Source organism: Tauraco erythrolophus, chromosome 22, assembly GCF_009769465.1.
Source record: "Tauraco erythrolophus isolate bTauEry1 chromosome 22, bTauEry1.pri, whole genome shotgun sequence".
Classification (NCBI taxonomy): domain Eukaryota; kingdom Metazoa; phylum Chordata; class Aves; order Musophagiformes; family Musophagidae; genus Tauraco; species Tauraco erythrolophus.
The window spans coordinates 11,100,759-11,123,363 of NC_141486.1; the positions used below are offsets into that span (position 1 = coordinate 11,100,759).

Here is a 22,605-nt window from a genome sequence, read left to right on the forward strand (position 1 = left end):
CCACAGATGAGAACCAGCACATACATCCAAGCTCTTGGATAGAAATTTTTACCATACAACATGATAACACGCTTACTACATATGGATTGCTGCTCAACCGCGGAGTATTTTTATTTGTGATTTTGCACGCTTCGTTTGCGACAAACGCTCTCTCTTTCACCTGCATCTCTTCATTTCCAATGGCCACATTCCAGGAGCAAGAAAATATCCAATAATTTTATATTCAAAGTATAAACCATTGGTTTAGCTGCCAGCTGCACAAATGCTCAGCTTCCCCGTGTGCCTGGCTATGCTGCGCAAGACTCCTCCAGCACGCACTGAGGTGAATGTGTTTCTAATTAAATAGTTTCATAAACACGACAGCTTCAATCTCAAAAATACAAAGTCTGGACCTCGGCAGGAAGGCTTAAGACTGCAAATGTCTCATCTAGTGGAACCTTGGCTAATGTAATGAAAGGAAGCAGGAAGAGTGCAGTATTCCAGAAACCCAGCCATTTATTAACGTGTCCAAAAGTAGAGCCTGTCACCAAGCATAGGAAAATCTGAACCTGGAAAAGTTAATTGTATCATGTCCATCTTTCAATCCTCCAGTTTATCAACAAAAGAATAATAGGAATGCTTAAACTCTTGAAAACATGCACCCCCAGCAAAATTTTAAGGAATTACAGGAAAGATACAGCTCAGCTTTGGATGCAATGAATCATCTTTTCAATTTTTTAGTGAAAGACACTAAATTTAAAGGTAACACAGCATAAAACTATCACAGGGATTGCAGAAAAGCTGCAGAAACCTGACTTTTAGCAGTGTTTTAAAAGCTGTTATTTCTTTCAACTTGCACTACTAAACATTGAAGAACTCCAGTCGGGTGCTCAAGGGGCTGCACAGCGCATACACTTGGACAGACAGGAGGGAGCAGGAGGAACAATCTGATGCTACAGAACTACAAAGAGAGGGTTTAGCCTGCCCACAGTAGTAGCTCAGGTTTTGCTGATTGATATGAAAAAGGAAACTCTGAAGCAGTAATTTGTTAAAGTAGAACGTGCTAGTTGTGCAAACACTTGTGTTGGTTTTATGAACAGTTGCAGAGATTTCCACCAGGGAATGAGGTAGAGCACAAAAAGACATCGGGTGTTTCTTTAAGAAACTTTTAACACATGGGTGAAGAAGTGGATCCCGCGGCACTGGGAGATGGCACTGGAGCACAGAATGACAAGCAGACACGGTACATGCTATGAAGAGCTCCAGAAGACAGATAGCATGTTTGATGCCGAAGAGAGGATGGTAAACGAAGGAGGTTGACAAAACCATACGAAAATATTTCCTGCAAGAACTTTTTCAACACATATAAGCAATTGCTTGGCTTGCAGAAGTCAGAGGGAAAACACCGCACAGCCAGAGCTTGGGCAAAGATGCCAGGAGCTAGAGCGATGAATAAGAAAGGCCACGTTTCACATGAAGCAGAAGAAACACACACCATTTAGAAATGGATTAGATCTTAAGACTGACAAAGAATCCCAAGTTATGGGAATATACGAAAAGAAATTAACTCCGTTTTATACACAAAAGCCATTGTTTGTAGTTTCTGAAAGACACCAAAGAGGAATGACAAATGGGAGGCACTACAGACATCCCAGCAGAGAGTCAAGGGAAACAGAGGCAGGTTTTACTTCACGTGAGAGGTGGCAGGCATGGAGAAAAGCAGATCTGTGATGCATCCATGGAGCACTTGTTTTTGAAGGTGCATTGGTGTAAAATTTGTTTATCGAAAACTGCATTAAAATAACCATTACCGTTCATCACCAAAACGTGGACCTTAAAGTGTTTTGTCCATGGATAACAAAAAACCAAAAAATTATCCGAATAACTATTTTATCAAAATTCATTTTGTTTGTCAGAACGGACATTATAGTTCAATGACACACGAATGGCAAAGCAAAAGCAAAGGTATTTTAAGGACAATTAACTACGATAGCGCCTTATACTCCCAAAAGTTTAACTAAGCAAACATCACAAAAAACCTCCATGAAGAGGTAAAGAGCATAAATATTCCCAATAAAATCTACCAGAGAGATTATATTATATGCTGCTGTCATCACTCACCAATCTGACTGAAAAGGAAACACACCGAAATGTAAATGTTAAAGGTTCATGTCAGGCTTTGTAAATTGCTTTTATCACCATTTTTCTTTATCACGTGTTAATCATATGCTGGTACTGAAGTCCTCAGCTACCATCCCGTGCAAGGGAACATGCTGTGCCTCCTCCTCCTCCCCATTCAGAGCACACCTCAACAGTTCTCCCTAACTGCTGTTCAGGTCCTGAGACATGAACTGCTCAAGCAGTTTTTAATATCTCACCAGGTTAGATGTGAACTTCCAAGTGAACTTCAGCAAGACACATGGCTTGTGGAAACAGGAGAAACACTCGGCGCAGCCTTTAATCCTTCGGAGACCCACGGCAGATCAGAGACTGCCCTTCAGACCAGTCTGTACCTACTGCTTGACACCTCATCAGTCCTGGGGCTTCTTACAACCTCAACTACTAATTACTCAAAGCTGTTTGACGGCAGCCAATATCCATGAAGAGCAAAATTAACAAGTATCAATTTCTACCGCGCATATTTCCTGCTTAAACAAAACGCCTGCCTGAGTCTTCCGGAACAAAGAGAAAGGTTATTACCAATGCAATCAGTGTTATTTATAATCAAATGAGTTATATAGGTAAACATCAAATCATTAATGTAGCAATGCATAAGCATGAATATGGATATTGTGGACTTAATGGCCATATATTGCCCATTTATTACCGTTTCGTTTTTACAATTTCTTTAATTCGTTCCTTAGGCTAACTAGAGACCTCTTAATTATGCTCCCAAGAGGTGGGCAACTACTAATTGGAAGAGAAGCAGGTGAAATAGAGGGACATTTCCTCCTAAGTGAAAAAAACCCACCCTTAAAAAAATATTGCAATTCACCAGAAAAAAATAATGTAAAACCCAAGATCTCAAAAAGCTTCATAGTTTACAAGCTACACAGCGATTTGCACCATTTTCCTTCTTTGTTCCAGGAAAATAGATCAGACCATGTTTGCTAAGGTTGTGGCTTGATATACAAATACTGACTTAACACGTTGTTCTTTCACACCAGTAGTACTTTACTCTCCAAAGTAGCCTCCTGATTTCTCTTCAGATTACTCAGCGAAACGCAACAGAATTCAACCCAAAATTTATTGGGGTAATTGATGCAAATTAGGAAGTTGACTGCATAAGTTGGAATGATGTAGAAAACGTACAGCTAAGAAAGCAGAAGAGCAACTACACGAGCTTTTAGTGAGTGCACAGATGCACCAGGCTAAATCGAAACGCCTACCAAGAGGCTCCTGAGGAAGGAACCATTGTTTCCTGAGCAGCAGGAGCACTCGCCCTCCAGTCACCCCCTCCACCTGCTTAAAGGAGCATATTGAACTATATGCAGATTTAGAAAACAGGAGAAAGGGACTTAAAAAAACTCCTGGAGAAAGGGAAAACTGCACCAATAGAAGCGCTTGCTCAGCAGCTGTGCCAGGGTGCTCTGAGAAGGTGGCTCTCAAAATGTATTAGTGCTGGCTGCTAAGCAGTCCATCTAATAAAAGACTGCTTTAATCATCCTAGAAAACATACTGTTGCTTCTGGTAAAAGCCCACAGAATAACCCAGGTGACCATGCTCTGGGACTCCGAGAACATCCTAGGCCGTGTTACCGGGTCAGCAAAGACAGGCTTTTCTTACAGGCTAACTTTAAACACAGACACTGAGAGCAAAAGGGAAGAAAACAGACACAGTGGGAGTGTTTTTATGCCACATGAAAAATAGACTGGAAGAAGTAGTGAGGAATTAATAGATTGTTTCTCTGACATCAAGAAACTTTTAAATTCCCAACAAAATAAACAGACAAGATCTCGTCAAATTTAAGCAGTTGTATGTGCTTGGCTCCTGATGCTTGGTGGCAGTATCTCCTTAACCAGTATTTCTGGCACCTGCTGGCATGTATGTTTTTTTTTTAAAAACCCACCACCTCCCCAAAACCCCAACCAGCAGTGCTTCATATGTTTCCTGTGTTGTTCTGTATTCAAAGGAACACACACTTGTGCATTAAGGTGTGAAATCTAATGACAGGATTCTCCCCAGTTTCTAGTCTCCTTCACCCAAAAACTTTCCCTGAACGGAAAAACATATCAAAGAATGGTACCTAATTCGAAAATAAAAATAAAGGACGGCACTCTTCCCCTTGCTTCCCCTCAACCTCTGCCCTCAATTAATCTAAATGATAGAGATCAGATGACTGAAGTAGTTCCAGATACATGAACGTGTACTACACCACTACTACGGGCTCAGCATTCCTAGCACAAAGAACAAGTGTATCAAATCCCAACATTTTGAAGATACAGGCTTTTGGCAATTTTAATTCTGTAGTTAGGTATGTGAATGAGGAATGCAGATGAACATAAATATGAGGTTTTAAAAAAAAATCCTTTCAAGACAGCAATGGGAAGAAATTTGCCCCCCTTCCACATTGTAAGTTAAAAAAATTAGCAAAGAGCATGCTGAAAACATGCGAAACCACCGTGTTTTGAAAGTACTTGGTGTAAAATGTCAATAAAGGACAAAATACTATAGAGAAAACTTGAGCTTTGACAACGTCACTGAAACAGATTCATACTGAGCACGTTTGTGGCAGAGCTGCCATTCACGGGTAACCATATCCAAGGATCCACCTTTTCCTCACGCACTTCTCTCAACAGCCAAAGGCAACTCTCCACACCGAGCCTTGTGTCCCCCAGGAAATACAAAAATTTTTAGATTTCCCAACCATGGAGCAGTCGGGACCTTAGAAGTTTCCTTTCTATGAAAAGTTGCCACAGCAACTCAAATGATTAAAAGCAAATAACCACAGGTGGAATACACTTTTTTCAAAAACTTCCGAAGATCGTAAGTAATGCAGTCGATGGGCCCTTCTGTGATTTTCACAAAGAGCAGGAGAAGATTCAAAAGCACCTTATACAGCACAGCCAACAAATGGACACAGTCAACTGACTGAACATGATCTTTTGTATTCATAAGAACTGAAGAATTCTCATTACTTTAAGTTTTGTTTCCATTTCAGCTCTTTAAAATTCTTACATCATATTTGCAAAACAAATAGCCAGGCAATAATTAAAATTAAATTAAACTCTTTCATTTTAAATAATCTCAGGTCATTTCCCTCGAGAGGCAGACACCGATGAGCAGCAATACTGCCTTAAAGCAGAGCACAGAGCTGATTTCTCAGTCCTCCTGAGCAAAAATGACGTCTCTAAGTTCACACGGTTACAAAATAGATGGACTCTATTTCGAGAAATATATTTATGGCACATAAATTGTTGCTAAATCGACTTAAACAATTACAGTATGTGTAGCTACCTCTCCAATTAAAGTTCATATCTGGCCAAGGTAACCAGTTGTTGTACCTGTGAGCATGCAATTACAATCTGCCTAATAATTATACATTTTGAAATCATGCTTTTCACACACTGGCTGGCTCACTCGTTATATGGACAGGGTGTTACGCCATGAAAGAATTCATTCAGCAGAGCTCAATGACTTGTGTCTTTATTTCCTTGGGCACACTGCCCAAGTGTTTGCTTTTTGCACACTTCTGCTCCCAACCTCGGGACCTGGACGAAGCCCCTTTTACCATGTCTTTGTCAGAAAGTCGATGAATACCTAATCTCCAAACCCAGCATAAAAGCCTCTCCTGGTCCACATCCTTGTCCTGAGAACTCCTAGCAGCATGTACCTGAAGAAAAAGCTGGCAGCAGCAGCCTTCATGTGTTAATTACACGTTCGAAGCCCATTATGCAGAGAAAGGGCACCTGCTGGCAGTGCAAATGAGTAGAACCTGCCCTTCCTGTGCAGCGGGTGAAGTGAAGGTTCATTTCTACAGGAGATAATAGTTTTTAGATTCCGTTCTGTGTATCCTCGACATAGGCACACTTAACATTTAAACCACCTGCAGAGGAGCAAGCTTCCTTTAAATCTACATGTTTCAGTTCCGAGCACTTCACTGAAGAACACCAGTTGTCCTGACTGGTTCCCTGCTCTTGCTTAACCGCAGAGAAAGCGTCACACGGAACACGATCACCCGTAAACACAAACCAGCCAACCTCCACACCAAGAGCCACGCTTAAAATATGGTGTCATATGACACAGTAAGTTTGTTTGGTTTTTTTCTGAGAAGAACCTTTAAAAGGCCAGGGCGCAGAGAGATGCTGTTTCCGTGTTCCCGAATCCTTCCCAAACGCACATTAAGCACCAGACCCCCAGAAACGCTCCGGTGCAGAGGGCGGCCCGGCAGGCACCGACCCACCGCCTGCCCCGTGTCCTTCAGCACTTGGCTGCGTGACCATGCAGCAGCAGGTCCATGCTTTCCTTTGTGCTCTCCTTTTACTTCCAAGCCTGCAGAAGCCCCTTGTTTCCCCTTACATCCCTCAGTTTAACTCCAGCCAAGCTTTGGCCTTACTAAATCCACCAACAATTCCACTGACTCTTAACAGGGCTTGAAACTTTAACCTCTCAGGCAGCCCAGGGTAAGGCCACTCTTCCCGGGCAAACTTCATCTCCCTGCCACGTACACAGAGGGAAGACAAAAAAAAAAAGAGCAAATCTCAGAAAGTGAGCATGGGAAGCAGCAACTAACAGCTCAGCAACTAAAAGCCGCAGCATCTTAAACCTCCTCTTTGTTAATTACTCGGAGTGCTCGTCCACCCTTGCCGTGCACAGCTAACAGGAGAGATGATGTCATGGCTGATTAGGCTCAACTGTTCGACTTCGCACCAGAAAAGAAAGTAGAATCTGAGAGACTGTTTGAGGGGTAGACAGGCTTCTGCACTACTAACCACTTCTGCACTAACTAGTCCAAGACACGAGCCTAATGACATGCTCATCTGCAGACCTCAACAGTGAAGGAGGCTTCTTAGGCCACCTGGACAGCGTGGAATCACAGAACAGGTTGGAAGGAACCTCAGGAGGGCAACTGGTCCAAGCTCCTGGTCAAAACAGGGCCGGCTTTGACATTATGGGAGGCTGCTCATGGGCTGTGCCGAAATTAGTCTGTCATTATCATCATGATAATAAACAAGTTTTTGAAAAGTTTATATTTATTCCACTAAATAAGTAAATATCACGTTCTGAACGCAGGCTGATAATAAAAGATCTTCGCAGGCAAACTAATAGCTTTCCCTCACCCTTTACAGAAGTTCAGAGAAGCAGAAAAATTAAAGTATCTTCTCCACTGCATCCTCTGCTGTTGGAGTCTTAATTCAAATTTTAACATCTAACACAGATATACTGAAAACAGATTTTAGTTACCCAATATCTAAGTTGCAGCATTCCACAGTAACCACTCGTATTAGAGTATTTCAACATACTGATAGACAGTTATATCTTGCTATGAAAATATATTTTTTTACTTACTAGGTTGGTTGCTTCCTTCATATGCCTATATATTTTTAGAGTAACAGTTGCATCATAAGAGGACTTAAGACTTATTATGCAGAAATGTGAAAACTGTTGTGAATTTAAGTGATACATATGCATATATAATATATATACCTACACACATAGATATAGCCTTACCAACAGTAGTCCAACAGATGTGGGGGCAGGACAGGAATGTAAACATGCTGCCAGAACATCGGGTAGAGCATGGCTGCAGACCCATGAATGCAGGCAGTTAACTGAAAAACACATATTAAAACGGGATCATAAATGAGACAAGCCGAAAAAAGTTAAGTTAGAAGAAAAAAAGTAAAGAATCATTTCTGCTTTCCTATCAACATGCTTTATTACAAAATATACAGTGCTCTTGTTAATAAAAAAAAGGGTATTGGTGGGTGAAGCATGACTGGTTTAGAGTGGTTGTCATTGCACTGACTTTGTAAACAGCTGAGAATATGATTCACTCAACAAAACCTGCAAAGAACACCCAGTGTTCCCTAAAGCAACAGAAACATGGAAATGGAAACACAAAGGGAACCAAAAAATAGTAACAGCAAATCCCCCAATCCTGGTAATTACCATTCATCAAATATCGTAAAGCTGCATTGGAATTGTAACACAAACCAAAAAATATTTGAGCTCAAGAACATACAATGCAAGTTTCTGAAGACTATATCAGACTAAACTCAGTGATTAGATTTTTATTATTTAAAAGGGATTTTTATCTAATTGCCCTCCACCAAATTTTTTGATCCATTGAATTTCTCAGTTGTATTTTTTAAAACTCATTTAGAATTGTTTTGATGTTGGCAGGTACTGAATGAAAAAGATCACAAACAGCAAACAAGTGCCATGAGGAGATTCCTCACAGAGCCCTGGAGGAAATTACGTCTCTCAATCCTACTTCAAAAGATAATTAATAATTTGGAAAAGAAGATAAGCAGGATATTGGCCACATTCACTAGGGATATTAAAATGGAGAAGGTAGCAATCCTCACTAAGGAAATCTCAGCAAAAATGAGAGTCAAAATACTGTAAGAGGAGGATATGAACATACACAGTTGGGAAAGCAAAACCAGCTGATCAATCAGAACACTCATACAAATAGGGACATTGAAGAAAAGCCTGAGGTGACAATTTACAGCTCAAATTAGAGACAGATTTTGTAAAATCATTCAGAACCCAAGACTCAGTATGCCGTAATCCCATATAGGACTTTAACAATAAAAATTTCACACATAAAACCTCTCAAGGCGAAAAGCCAGAATTTTAAGCTATACCTTGTACCTAGTTGAGAGATACTGTCATTGAGGCTAAACCAGATGAATAATCTGTCTGTTTAACAATGTTTTTGAGTTCCTATCATCCCTATCACCTAATCAAGGAAAATCTAACACTAGCCTACTAAGCCATATCAAAAATCCCTTGTCTCCCAGCATTCTGACCAACAGCAGTCGACACAAATTACTAAAGCCACTGATCAACACATTCCAACAAATACCATAAAATCGGTATTTCCATTTTCTCCATCCAGCTCACACCTCATGTGCCAATGAATTCAAATAAATACATTGCCCTGTCTCTTCATTTTGGGCCTGTTTTCCCTCACAGTTTTAATGGGTGCTCTGAGTTTTGAGCATTTTGAGACAATAAACAAAAAAATCATCTCCTACTTATCTTCTAAGGGCCACACAATTTTCTATATTTCTGTCAAGTTCCCTGCCTCCTTAGTACCTTTACTAGGCTGAAGGAAGAGGTCTAGTCTACCCTGCTTTCCCTAATTGAGAGATTATTTTGTACGTCTGTTAGCTCTTGTTACCCTTCTCTGCACTTTTCACTGTTTTACTTTATCATTTTTATTTGGAGCAGATAAGAATTCATGCAATATTCACAACGTGGGCAAGCCATGAACATCTCTAGTGGCATTATGCCTTCTTTTTTGTTCTCTACTCCTTTCATAATAATTTCTTGGCTTCTAAGCCTTCAATTGAGTAATAAGCTGGCATTTTCATAGATGGATCTCTCTCTTTTTTTAAAAAAAAAACCCTCCAGTATCTCTTTCTGAGTGGTAATATTTCAGTTATTCAGACCACGACTGCTTACACGGTTAGAAGTGTTTTCTCCCACAAGCATTATTTTATATTTATCCATGCTACACAACAAAATGACTGCCACAACATTTTCTCCCCTTGTTAAAAACTGTTTTTCATGAAGATATAGAAAAACTTCCAGAATAGCACTGTCAGACTGCTTAGCAAATTCCAGGATTAGGAAAACTGATATTAGCCAGTTATTTACCCTCAAGAGGATCAAACTCTTCTATGCCACGAAAATTTCTTCACTAGCTTTGAAGAATTCAACATTGTTCAATCTTACCTAGATAAAAATCAAGATTTGAGGCATAGATTTCTTTTGCAAAGGTCGCATTTACTCTTCCCATGAAAGCTACACAGTCACTACTCGCCTTAGCACTGCTTGATTTGGCATGTGTCCTAATAAGAGGGGCCACAAAGCAAAAAAGGATCCCAGTGCTGATAATACGTCTCCATAAGCGAGAATGTGCAAGAATTTAAACTAGATTTGAAACACCATCCTTAGAAACAGCATCTTTGTAAGGAGACAGGGTATAGCAAGTATCTAAACAGGTACCTGTTCAGTCTTTCTGCGTAAGAAAGCTTTTTATCAGCAGGTGAACATTATTTTATGGTCCATATTGGATGGAAATATTAGTATGTTATGACACTAATTAAAGCAAAAGTTAGAAGCTACTAAATCTTGAATTTATTCTATATTTATGACTCATGAAACACTAAAGATTTATCCCTATCCCATTATACTTCCACTTATCTTTATATTATTCCTACTGGAGAAGATGCTCCTCTCTCACAGATTAGACAAAAGGCATAGCCTAGCTCCAAAATATGCAGCAGGAAAAAGGGGCATGCTTTCCCACTGCAGTTCTTCCTCTTACATTCCTAAATCCTTTATGTTTTCTGTTCCTGTTCTCCAAATCAAAAAGATGTCTGAAAAAAAATGCTATTTAAAAATTGAATTCTTCGTTAAAAATTGCTTCTGTGAGGATCAAATGGATTGTTTCCTGGCATTATTATATGACACGGTTGCCGCTGTAGAGAAGTGAACTCAGTAATCCAAGGAGGCCCCTTCCAAGCCCCCCTCCCATTGGTTTTAAAACTCAGCAAGAAAAGATTAAACAGACATAATGCTCAACACTGCAGACATCTGAGCAGAACCTGTCACTTATTTTTGAGATGTACTCCCACCTTGCTATCTGGCATGAATTCAAATAACACACTACCATGGGTAAGCACCAGTACTGTCCTTCAACTCTGCCAAGATAAGGGCTCATAAAAAAGAAATAGCATATTTGCTGGAGACCTCACCTGATTAGTGATTGCCATACAGAAAACAAGCACTTAATAATAAGGCAGCCTGAGAAATGCCCAACTGTCAAAACTATAGGAATCCAGCATTTTGAAATAAGATTAGTTCCACCACCTCAGCTTCCTGCAGCTGTTGCTAGAGAATGTAAAAAGACAGCTATGTAGGACAGACACCAACTCACTAATTCACTTTTTACAGTTATTATATTTAATACTCTAAAAGCCTTATTTGAGCAAATTAAATCAATGGGATTTGGTCATAGATACAATAATTACAAATTGATGCTGAATTACAGCAGGCCATTTTCCACATGTTTTACTCTCTCTCTCCTGATGCACACACACCGCGTGGTTTTACAGATGCGGTACCCAGCTACAAATGTGCATTAGATACTGGGAAAAATGACCACCTTTTGAGCGTTAGTGAGATCATCTTCTGCATTACTCAGGGCTAAAAACAAAGTAGAAAGCTTAAGACTGAGCTACCCAAGAACAAAGCAGTGGAAGCAGGGCTGCCGCAAAGGCTGGGGCTGAAGGTCAGGACCGATTCCGGCAGGCTCTAAGGACAGCAACCGAGCTGGTGGGAAGGAAGAGCTTGTACATGTAAAGCTGTTGTAGGACAAGAACTGTGCCAGCTCTCAGCTATGTGGCATCACTAGGATATTTGGTGATGGTATTAATCATATGTTGTCTTTTCCTAAGGACCACCACTTCTTTATCCTCAGAGCCCTGAGGCGTGCCAGGAACCACCCAGGGAATAAGAGGTTGTGTGCCAGAGCTAGCCACGACATGGATGAAGCGACACGGCAAGCTCTCAGGAACAGAACAATATCCATGTCAAAACGGTGGGGTTTGCGTTGTACTAACTATCAAAAAATAACAGCAAAATTACATAAAGAAATTCACCTCAGTATGATGGAGCCAAACAAACATCACAGAAATTCACAAGTTTAAGTCTTTTAAGAGCCATCAGGCTTCATGTAAGCCACAACCTGCTGCTGCCTTCATCACAGGTACGGTACCTTCTTGAGGCAGGGCTGCATGAGCAAGTTATGACAGAAGAGAGAACACTGGATACACGGAAAGCTCCTCTGCTTCATCTTTGCAACAGTGTGCTCCCACCAGCACGTGGTCTTTCACCAAGCACAGGTGGGGGTTTTTGCATTTTGGTTCTTATCTGGCTTTTCATGAGTAGTTAGATCACAGAATCAGTAAAGAAATTTAGTATTCATACTCCTTTAACATTTTGAGAAATTATTTGAGTTTCCTTTTGTAGGAAAAAAACCCCCAAGAAATCAGCAATAATTCTTCCATAGGTTCAGTGAACATGGTTTATAAAATACCTAATAAACACAGCCTCATTCGGTTACCTCTAAATCTGATTCAATTTAACTATATTAAGGATATTTCATATCAAAATTTGAATTTGATATGATGTATCATGGCACAGAATTCATTCCACCCTAAAGGACTTTCTACCCAGGACTGTTTAATTTTCTCTCTCTTACCTGATATTAAATTCAAGCCCTAAGTATGAAGTGTGCCGTGTCTCTCAAAGTTAAAAGAAATCAACCGCAAATAAGTCCCTTGCACATCTTTGTTAAAAGACTAAAAAATAAAAACAAAGACAGCAATCCCCCTCCCCACCACACCACCCTCGCTTTACTTTGAGAATTCTCAGTTTGGTACGTTTCCAGTTACAAGGTCTTGGCTTCCGCTGAGCACAGTTTGAAATAAAATAATGCAGCTTGTTCCTACTGCTGGAGCAGGCAGAGCGGAGCGTGCAGGCACGGAATCGCTGGCTCCAGCCCAACGCTTCAAACCTGTCTTACACTGTCACTCCAGTCTTGGAGCAGTTTATATATGAAGTTGTAGGATAAGAACACACAGTAGGAATGCCCCTCCCTACCCAAGAACCAGACATGCTTTCATCTTGGACAGAGGCAAAAGGAAGAGAAACAGCAGAAAGATCGGAGAGAAAACACAACCCTCCTCGTGAAACGGCTCATTAGGGACGGCCAAGTGACAGGTAAGTAATTCTTCTTCCCAGGCTCTGTCACAAAGGGAGAGATTAAACCAACCAACCACCGAAATTCTGAAATGCTTTGGGGAACTGCTCCCTTCTTTCCTGCTCGCTGATAATTTACTGTTCGTTGCATTCGTTCGGTTTCTGAAACAAACACTTCCCTCTTCCGCTTTACGCGGTTCCCAGGCCTGCAGGTATTTTGCTTGTTTTAGTAGGGAGGACACAGAACACTTGACAGATATAAAAGTTAATATTTTACAAGTTTTCCATGATATTAAACTTTACAATACTTAAATTCTTTTGGTTAAATGCGGGATTGACTGTAAACTTTTAATAATTGTTAATAGGTCCCAGAGATTACTCTAACTCTCCTCGTTTCACTTACCTTTCAAAAGGATATTGGAATCGTTATTCTGAGATGAAGGATGAAGTCTTACTCCTTCATTTTTCTGCCCTGTACGAACAGGCCATTCTTACATCATTGGATGTACAGAATTTCAGCCTTCCAGAGTACTTACAACTCCATGAAGCAGTTTTAATCTCAGACACAAAGTAGGTCATTGTGACAGTTTTGGCTGGGATAGAGTTGATTTTCTTCAGGGTAGGTACTCTGGGGCTGTGTTTCGAATTGTGCTGGAAACAGTGTTGGTAACACGGGGACGTTTGGTATTGCTGAGCCCTGCTCACACAGAGCCAAGGCCTCTTCTGCTCCTCACCCCGCCAGCGAGGCTGGGGGTGCACAAGAGTTGGGAGAGGGCACGGCCGGGACAGCTGACCCCAACTGACCAGAGGGATATTCCAGACTATATGACGTCACGCTCAGCAGTAAAAGCTGGGACAAGAAGAAGGAAGGGGAGGACGTTTGGAGTACTGGCATTTGTCTTCCCAAGTCACTGTTACACGTGATGGAGCCCTGCTTCCTGGAGATGGCTGAGCACCTGCCTGCCCACGGGAAGTACTGAATGAATTTCTTGGTTTGTTTTTCTTGCACACGTGGCTTTTGCTTTCCCTATCAAACTGTCTTTATCTCAACCCACAAGTTTTATCACCTTTACCCTTCCGATTCTCTCCCCATCCCAGCGGGGCGAGCGAGCGGCTGCGTGGGGCTGAGCTGCTGGCTGGGGTTAAACCACGACAGTCACGGTCACACGGTAAGACACTAGTTAATACTGCACAAAAGGGAAATGGAAGCTGGTATTTCAGAAAGGACTGCTCAAGTACTTAGTCCATAGCACCAGAAAGAAAATTTAGTTAAACCATCTTGTGGTCATCATTCATGAAGGAAAGCAGTCAATACCCATTTACAGAGCAAACAGAACGAAAACTTAACATTTTCTTTTATAAAGAAAATCCACAATCTTATTGACTGCTAAACCTCGAAATGCATAACACAAAACTTTGAAGTGAATCAAGCTGTGTGCTTGTTTTGATGTCCAGCCATTTTTATAAGAGAGTGCTCTAGAGTATTTAGTAGCTTTCATCTCTCAGACCCTTGATGGGGCCTAAGTAGCATTAAGACTACACCTTATTAAATAAAATTGCAAAAATGTCGATTGTCAATGTATTTTAACCCACTCCTTCAGTCCATCCAGGTCACTGGAACATCCATTTGACAGTATCATTTATTTATTTTTTTTTTCCTGTTAAGTAAATTACAAAAAAGGGACTTCACTACGATATAAATATTTGAACATCTATGTACCAAACAACCCCAAGAATTCCTGTATCCAAAAAAAATTTGTTCATTTGAACATTAGAGGCCAACAGAAGTTCAGTAAAATCATTACATAGAACCACAGAATTGAGTCGAGGTTGCAGAGCTGAGGTTGGAAGGGGGACCTAGAGATCATCAGATCATTTCCTACATATTACTGTCATTTAGAAAAAAATACTGTGAATAGAAGAAATTATTCTGCATTTTACTTACAGTGCTCAGCTTACTACAACAAATGAGGATGCGGCGTTCATACAGCATACTGGCATAGAGATGCAGCATGTTGTTGACATCGACTGCTACAAAATACTCTGTCAGATTCCTCTGGGAAGAGAGAAAATAATTTTTGATTCATGATATTACAAAAACAAGTGTCCTTAACAAAAAAAAAAAAAGACCAGATTTCATCCTCCTATTACACTACATCAAGTATGGAGCTTAACCAGAGAAAGCAGCATCTTACCTTATGTCAGAGTACTTTTTAATTGCAGTAACTTTGCCCCAGCTTTTGGGCAGCTAGGTCTTGGAATAATAAAATTGATGATGTTTCACATACAGCTTCTTAAATACAAGATACTTCTCGGAGAAAAAATATGTTCTCTCACTTTAATGGAAACTTCAAAGCTGCCTGAGAAGGTACCAAAAAAATCTCACAACCCAACAATAAAAGCAGGTCTCTTAGAGGACAATCCTAACATGGCAAATTCAAATGTAAGCTCAGTCTGTGCTAGAACAATTCCGACAACTGGAAATGCACCCGGGCATCTAACACACCGGCTAAACGCAGCCCCATGCCTGTCTGCACTCCCACAAACGTCTGCCCTTGCTGGAAGACAGAAAGCACTTCCTTGGGGGGCTGGGGAAACTGAGGAAGAAGACAGAGAATTCACTCCGAAAATTTCAGTGGATAGCCATCTCTGATGAAGAGGCAGGGTTCAAACATTCAATTTTACTTGACTAAGCGGTATGTTTATATAGCATAAAGAAAATTAATTGCAGTAAAAGAATATTGTAAGCAAAGCACATTTGCAATCTGCCTTAAATTATGGCTACAAAGGCCAGGACACAAGCAAGTAACACCACTGAAACTTTACATCTACACTTCCTAGGCAACACAGGTTTCTTCCGTGCTTTTGCTGCTCAGAATATTAAAAAGTACTATGTAAAATTTATGGTAAAAAACTGAAATTCAAAAAACAGAGCAAGCTGCAGAAGAGGCTATCGTCACTTCATCCCCCACATCACCCCATCAGCCAGCAACATTATCCATTCATCATTACCAGTGTCACTGCCCTGTGCACATGCTGCAGTGGCATGAATCATGCATCATTTACTAAATAATTAAGATGTCTTCTAATAAACAGCAGAATGTGAGCCTAAGATCTTTACTATCAAAACTAGAAAGCCACCATGTAGGTAACTTGATCAAAATGTATTATGTCCTCCTGGAATGAGGGGGTTTTACACTTCACAGCAAACAAAAAGGGATTGCTGTTTGTAGAGGATGTTTTCACTTCTTAAACCACAGAAATTTTAAAAAGGGGTCTGGTGGAGGAAAAGGTAATACACGCAAAAATGCAGAATTAGTGAATTTGTTTCCAAATAGCTCCTTACAGATATGAAAGGGTTGCTATATGATAAAGACAGTCTTGCACAAAAAGCACGTGTGAGAGCAAAATTAGATTAGTCATGAATTCAAGTGCAATCTTAATCATCGTTAAATAAAAAAGTGCAGAAAAGCAAAAAGCAAATATGATTTAGAAACTTAAAGAAGCTCAACAAAGCCTATTAGCACTTTTGACAGATCCAAAGATAACTCTAAAACCACCAATACTTGGCCTGAGAAGTCTGCCAAGATGCTTCATACTGTGCAAAAATATGTTCCACAGCTTGCCATCCAAACACAAAGAACCAAAGAAAAATTAAGCATTGTATTTGGGAAACTTTTGTACCAGTATGTAGATAGATAAAAACGAAGCTCATTACGCCTAGTTTCAAACACGTTAAAATAAAACAATCATTCAGGTCTTTGCTACAGAAAATCTATGGCTGCAGACAGGTAGATTCGAAGAAGAAAAAAAAAAGCCAACACATTTTGCCAAAAACCTATTAAACTATCATGTACTTTTTCTGTATTTCTCATCCCATCTGTGCTGATTAGCATGATATTTTTGTCTAAACATAAGCTGTCTTCTCTACGGCTCTTCTTCCCCCATCTTTCCACGACGCCAAAACACAGTGCATGACGACACAATCACTGCAAATTGGGTGAATTAAAAGAATTTCTAAGTAGCGCTGAACTCCCTTTGATGCCACCCAAATTAGGGGCACAGCAAGAGGAGCACCTCATCCCTACGTTCTGCCTGGAGGTGTCGATGTGCACGTGCAGGGATGTGTTTACAAGGCAACAGCATCCAGTAGTGAGAGGAAAATAGATACGGGGACTTGATTTGCAATTACTCTTCCATCAAGTTTACTGCAGTGAAGTACTGGCTTTGACACACAAACGGACCTTCAGATGGAAAGATTTGTAAGGTTTTAGTCTCCTCTGCTTTCAGAAATTTGCCAGTGACACCTGCGAAGCATGTGGGCTGCATGGTAATGTATTGATACTAAGGAAGTTCACGTGTTAGCTCTAAGTTTTATTTATAAGAAAGCTGTCATCTTTGAAGATGAAATTGGGACTTAGACATGTATTTTGAAAGACATGTCTCGTAAGTGACAAAACCATGAATGAGTTAAATAAATACAAATGAAAGCGTTCCAATTTGCAGTATAATTATTGCGTGTTTTGTTTCCTAGAATTAAACCTTTCTTGGGAGAGTAAGAAGTGGGATTTTTTTAATAAAATATGGGCACAGGTATCCCTGCTCCTCTCAAAACTCACTAAGAGTGCTACAGAATTCCCATATGCCCCTTTTAAAGCTCATTCCTAGATCAATCATCTGTTCGACCATTTGCTGTCTAATACCAGTAACTGCACACGCTCACTGACTACTGAGATTAATAAATAAATATTCATGTACTTCTCTTCCTCCACCATCTAATGAAGAATTTCTTACTGAAGGAACAAACCAATGAGTGGTTCTCTCCTCTGCAATGAGTGAAGCTCAAAAATAGTAACATGGATTATAGTCCACTTAATTTAGTCTGCTCTTGAATGGCTTAATTTACAAAACTTCAGAAAAATAGGTAGGAAAAGACGTGAAATGTGTGAAAAATCAGCCCTTTTGAAATATAGGGCTGAACGATAAAAAAAAAAAAAACACACCAGAACATCACAACCAAGAAAACGTCACCGTTTCAGCCTGCTAACATACCTGGTGTTTCTGAAACACAATAGATACCACTGGGAATTGTACAGTCTTGCACTGTGTTGCCTGCCACGAACACCCAATTGAGTTCCGAAGTCACAATGCATTTACAAATCTTTCATATAACTTAAATCTTTTGAAAAAGTGAATGCTTAGCTGGTACATAAGTGTCCACGCTAAACGTTTTTGTGACTCATTAAACATATTGATGTGACACAGAAGTTTGTTAACATTCCAAACAGAGTTCTACACAGTTTTCCACTAATCATCACCTACAACTTCCAAGTTTGGCACTACTAAAACTTTTGCTAGTATAGGTTTTCAAACGTAATTCCTGATGAGATATGCAGCATTTTGAATAAATCAGGCCAACTGATTAAAATCTGTGAAGATTTATTCTCATTCAATGTCCTTGTATTATTCTGTAACATGCTCCAGTTTTACACGAAAGTTGCATTGACAGATAAAATCTTCATAAGAAAATACACAATATTCATTAGAAAAAAAAACATAAAAGAAATGTCTGACAAACAGAAGACAGTCAACTGCAACAGCAGTTAGATCAATGGATTTAATTCTTAGTATTTTGCTTTCTTACAATAAGCCCTGCCTTTTTAAATTAGTGTCTGGGGTGCCCTGGTTCACCCCAGACACTGCAGAGTCCATCCTCCCCAGTGCCATCACTGCACAGGACACCTCCATCGTCGCAGCCACGCTCCCTCTGAGGCACAGCAGCACCACTCAACGACTCAAAGAGGATGCTTCTCCCATCACACGGCACTCCTGCCCATGAAGGCTGAGCGTTCAGCTTTCAAAGAGTTTCCAACTCCTTCTGGCCCAAGGCCTCTGCTTTTATAACAGCCTTTGATTCACGAGCATTCATCATGTCTCCTGCTCAAATGTTTTGGGAAGCTGACTCATACCTTTGAATATAAAGCGAACATCACCAGCAGACATAACCAACAGAGCAGAAATACAGCTACGCTTCCCGAAGCCTTTACTCCGTAGCGTGCTATTAAGCTGTTCCACACCCGTTAAAGCAGGCCCAAGGCAGATGATCTACTTTTAATCCCTGTCACTGGTTTCTTACCATCACTAGCTCATTTCTCTCTGCCCTCCACTTCACCAGCCTGTAAATTGGAAATATACTTCATTCCTTGCTCTCCAGGTGATTTGAGGCTTATCAAACAAAAATTGCTCAAGTTTGAGATGATCAGCATATAAAAGAGATTAACATAAAACGTAACCCCTATAAACAAGTAACTTCATGTCTGGATTAGGACAGAACATACTCCAGACTGAGAGCTGGTGTAGAGTCAGGAGCCGACTCTTCAATTACTCCTAATGTATCATCCAGTGGAGGGTGTCCCTGCCCATGGCAGGGGGGTTGGAACTAGATGATCTCTAAGGTCACTTCCAACCCAAACCATTCTGTGATTCTGTATTTCTGCAAAAATGAAGCACCTTAAAGGAAAAAGCACATCTATTAAATTTACTGACAGGATATGTGTCAGAATGAAAAGTCTACAATACAGAAAAGCTAGCAACTGTGTTTTAAAACAGAAACAAAAAGCCCCAAATGTTATCTGCTACACAAATCATCTGCAAATGAGATTAAATGTCTTGATGAGTCCTTTTTCTTTCTTTTTTTCATCCCATAAATTGAGGAAGATGGCACTAAGGCAGACTGCAAAACATTCAAGAAAGAAAACTGAGATGTCAGGCATAGAAATTTGGCTAAGAGACATAGCAGGAGCATATTAAAGAGTATTTAAGAGAAGCAAATGCCAGCATTGTCTTCCCACAGACCTATCATTTGCCTAGAACTCTGAGGCACGCTGAAACACATACAAGACAACTTTGTGAGGCTTAAAAAGTCTCTGAAATAGTGGCCCTAAAGAAACCAGGTATGCTTGACGTTTTCAGAAGGGACAGATCTCACAGACCGATCATTTTTACTGGCCTCTCATGTCACTCTTTCAGAGGAGTCTCACTGCATGAGTGGCAGATCTGCTTTTTTCTACTCACATCAACCTGTCCATTAGCACTTTATCCTTAACACGTTTCAGCTTTTAATCATAAACGTAGATTGTCAACTCCTGAACGCTACTGTGTAACTATGACACAGACGGAGGATGTTATCACAAAAATGACCGTCTGAACAACTACAGCTAATAATCCAGCTTCAAAGCAAAGAGCCCAGATGTTCTTCTGAATCAATACAAAGTGTTTTCAATAAGGATATACAGTATCTGAATTCTGACAGTACCTTAAAGAATAAGGCAAGTTAACACCAAAGTGGTACCCCATCTTCCTCAAATACTAACAATATGGATGTCTGAAACATCGGACTACTCCACAGAAGACACTGAGTATCAAGACCATATCCTCAGCTTGACTCCTCAGCAGCCAAAACACTTTAATAAACAAAACCAACATACTGTATTGAAACAATTTTTCAAATAAAGTTAATTTCAAACCAGTATGTTGTCTCTCCAGTCTTAACAATTACTTCCCAACTTTAGTTTTCAGTTTAAGTTTCATGTGGTACTAGAAGCCTCACATGTCAAGAAAACCCACAAAACTATGTAAACAGTATGAGGTCAGCAAGGGGAGAACAAAACATCGGTTTGGATGCAGAAGAAAAATATTGCTTCTTCAGTTGTGAAATCATTAAGCTTCTTTAAAAACAGTCGTGCTTTGGAACTTACGAGAAGACAGACCCTGATTCAGGTTAGCTAAGAAGGTGAAATACCTGAACAGATCCTTGTCTTCTTTTTGATACAAATCAAAGTCTTGATAAAGTGGATGAAATTCCTTTCTATGGTAATCCTGTATCTTTATGTAAAGGATGACTCTTGCAGTACTCACTCAAATGGCAATCACAAAACTGCCTTGAGATGACTTTCAAGAATTTTTCACAGGCTTATTGTAGTGAAAGAATTTTTACACAAATCAACTCCACCATTGTTCTCTGAAATGCCACAATACTGTTATATACAGTTACCAAATCACTGTCCTTCCCCCATTTTGAGTAGGCTAAAACTATAGATGTGTATTTTTAATTTCCCCACTTATTAGAACCAAGAAGTCATGGAATGTTAACAGTAAGTGATAATATAGCAGTGATAAGAATAAATAATAATAAGAGTTTTATATTTTTAAAACAAACATCTTGACTTACAGCTTAAGATAATTATGCTGTCCATGTCCTGTTCGTCTGGTATCTTTTCTTAATTAAAATGGCAAGCATGAAATTCTACTCTTATGTTGTACTGCAAAAGGCCCGTTACTCCTGCACTTCTGCAGTTGGCAACACAGTAATTTCTGCCCAATACTTATATAAACTAACCACCTAAAGTTTACTCCAACATCTAGCAATATTTTATAGAATATAATCTATTACCAGGCCAAGCTGAGGTAACAATGGTCGTCTGTTTGCTGCTGACATTAGACAGCCATGGCGAAGCGCACGGCCCTCTCGAGTACTCACATTTTCAGGTATGCTGGGAAGCTCTCTGATGTCAGGCACGGTAAAGTAGGAGTGCTGAAAAAGAGCAAATATTCATTATTGCAATATTGCCCAAAGCAATCCAGACTTCCCGCACGGCGTTAGCAGCAGCAAGAACGGCAGTTGCTCAGCGAAGGCGAACGGCAGAACGTTTGTTACCGACCACCAGCGCGACGACTTCGTCACGGATTTCAAAAGCTGGATTCTCAGATCACACACACAATATGAAACGTCTTAAGACAGAAAGTAACAAATGCTCCTGAAAATATATATCACTTGTTTTTGTTCTTCAGAGGTGCTGACACGGGCAGGCTCACGCCGTGTACGACACATGCCAAGGAAACTCCAAGGCAGCCTGTAATTCCATCCATCTTTCCGCAGCCCACTGCAGGTTGCATGAGGGGCTGTAGGACACAACAGTGAGTCTTCTTCTGACTTAGAGCATCAATAAGTTTCGTTCAAGACAACGCTGGAGTTATTGAAATTTACTGAGAAATGTTTCCTAAAGTTTTATGTCTACTTACCTGAAAAATATTACTAAAGTTCTAGGTCTCTTTTATACACCTTAAAACCCACATTTTGAAGACTATATTGGTCTTACAATTTCATAATCCATTCTACTGTTATATTTTTCAATTGTCTGCAGTCCAAGAGACCAGGTTCACTCCAGTTCCCAATCTGACCATGCATGACTTGCATGATTCTCGGTTAGGGCTTTGAGAAGGGAAAGGAGAGAATGCGACGTAACTGCTTTTGTAAATTGGTGTGGTACACAATTTATATTATTTTTAAGATTGTCACGATTTGTCTTAGGGCTATTTACTAATTATTTGCTTAAGCTTTACAGGCTGTTCTATTCTTGGCCTAGTTCCACAATTGGCACAATTTTCTTGTCTGTGTACCTCAGACATTTCAGTGCTTCATGAACGACCTATAACCTGAAATAGCAAGCGGGTTTAACAGCTACACTGAATATAGACACTAAATGCATAAACACAATTTTTTCCTTTTTGATATATCACTGGTTTAGTTTGGTTGCAAAGATGCAATGCAAGGATACAGGAATAGTATATGCAACTCTATCACATACAAGAATCTCACCCCAACCCCAAAATAGGCTTGTAAAC

At 40.1% G+C, this 22,605-nt stretch overlaps 1 protein-coding gene across 3 annotated transcripts in view; it reads right to left on the reverse strand.

The window, feature by feature from the left end:
• The window catches only part of DENND1A (DENN domain containing 1A), a 205,457-nt gene that overhangs the window by 94,200 nt on the left and 88,652 nt on the right, over positions 1-22,605 (reverse strand). For all 3 annotated transcript variants that reach the window (XM_086625432.1, XM_086625431.1, XM_086625430.1), the window contains exons 8-10: positions 21,461-21,514; positions 14,867-14,977; positions 7,651-7,751 (exon numbers count right to left, since the gene is read on the reverse strand). In XM_086625432.1, the coding sequence (XP_086481558.1) occupies positions 7,651-7,751; positions 14,867-14,977; positions 21,461-21,514 (266 nt within the window). The remainder of the gene's footprint in view (positions 1-7,650; positions 7,752-14,866; positions 14,978-21,460; positions 21,515-22,605) is intronic.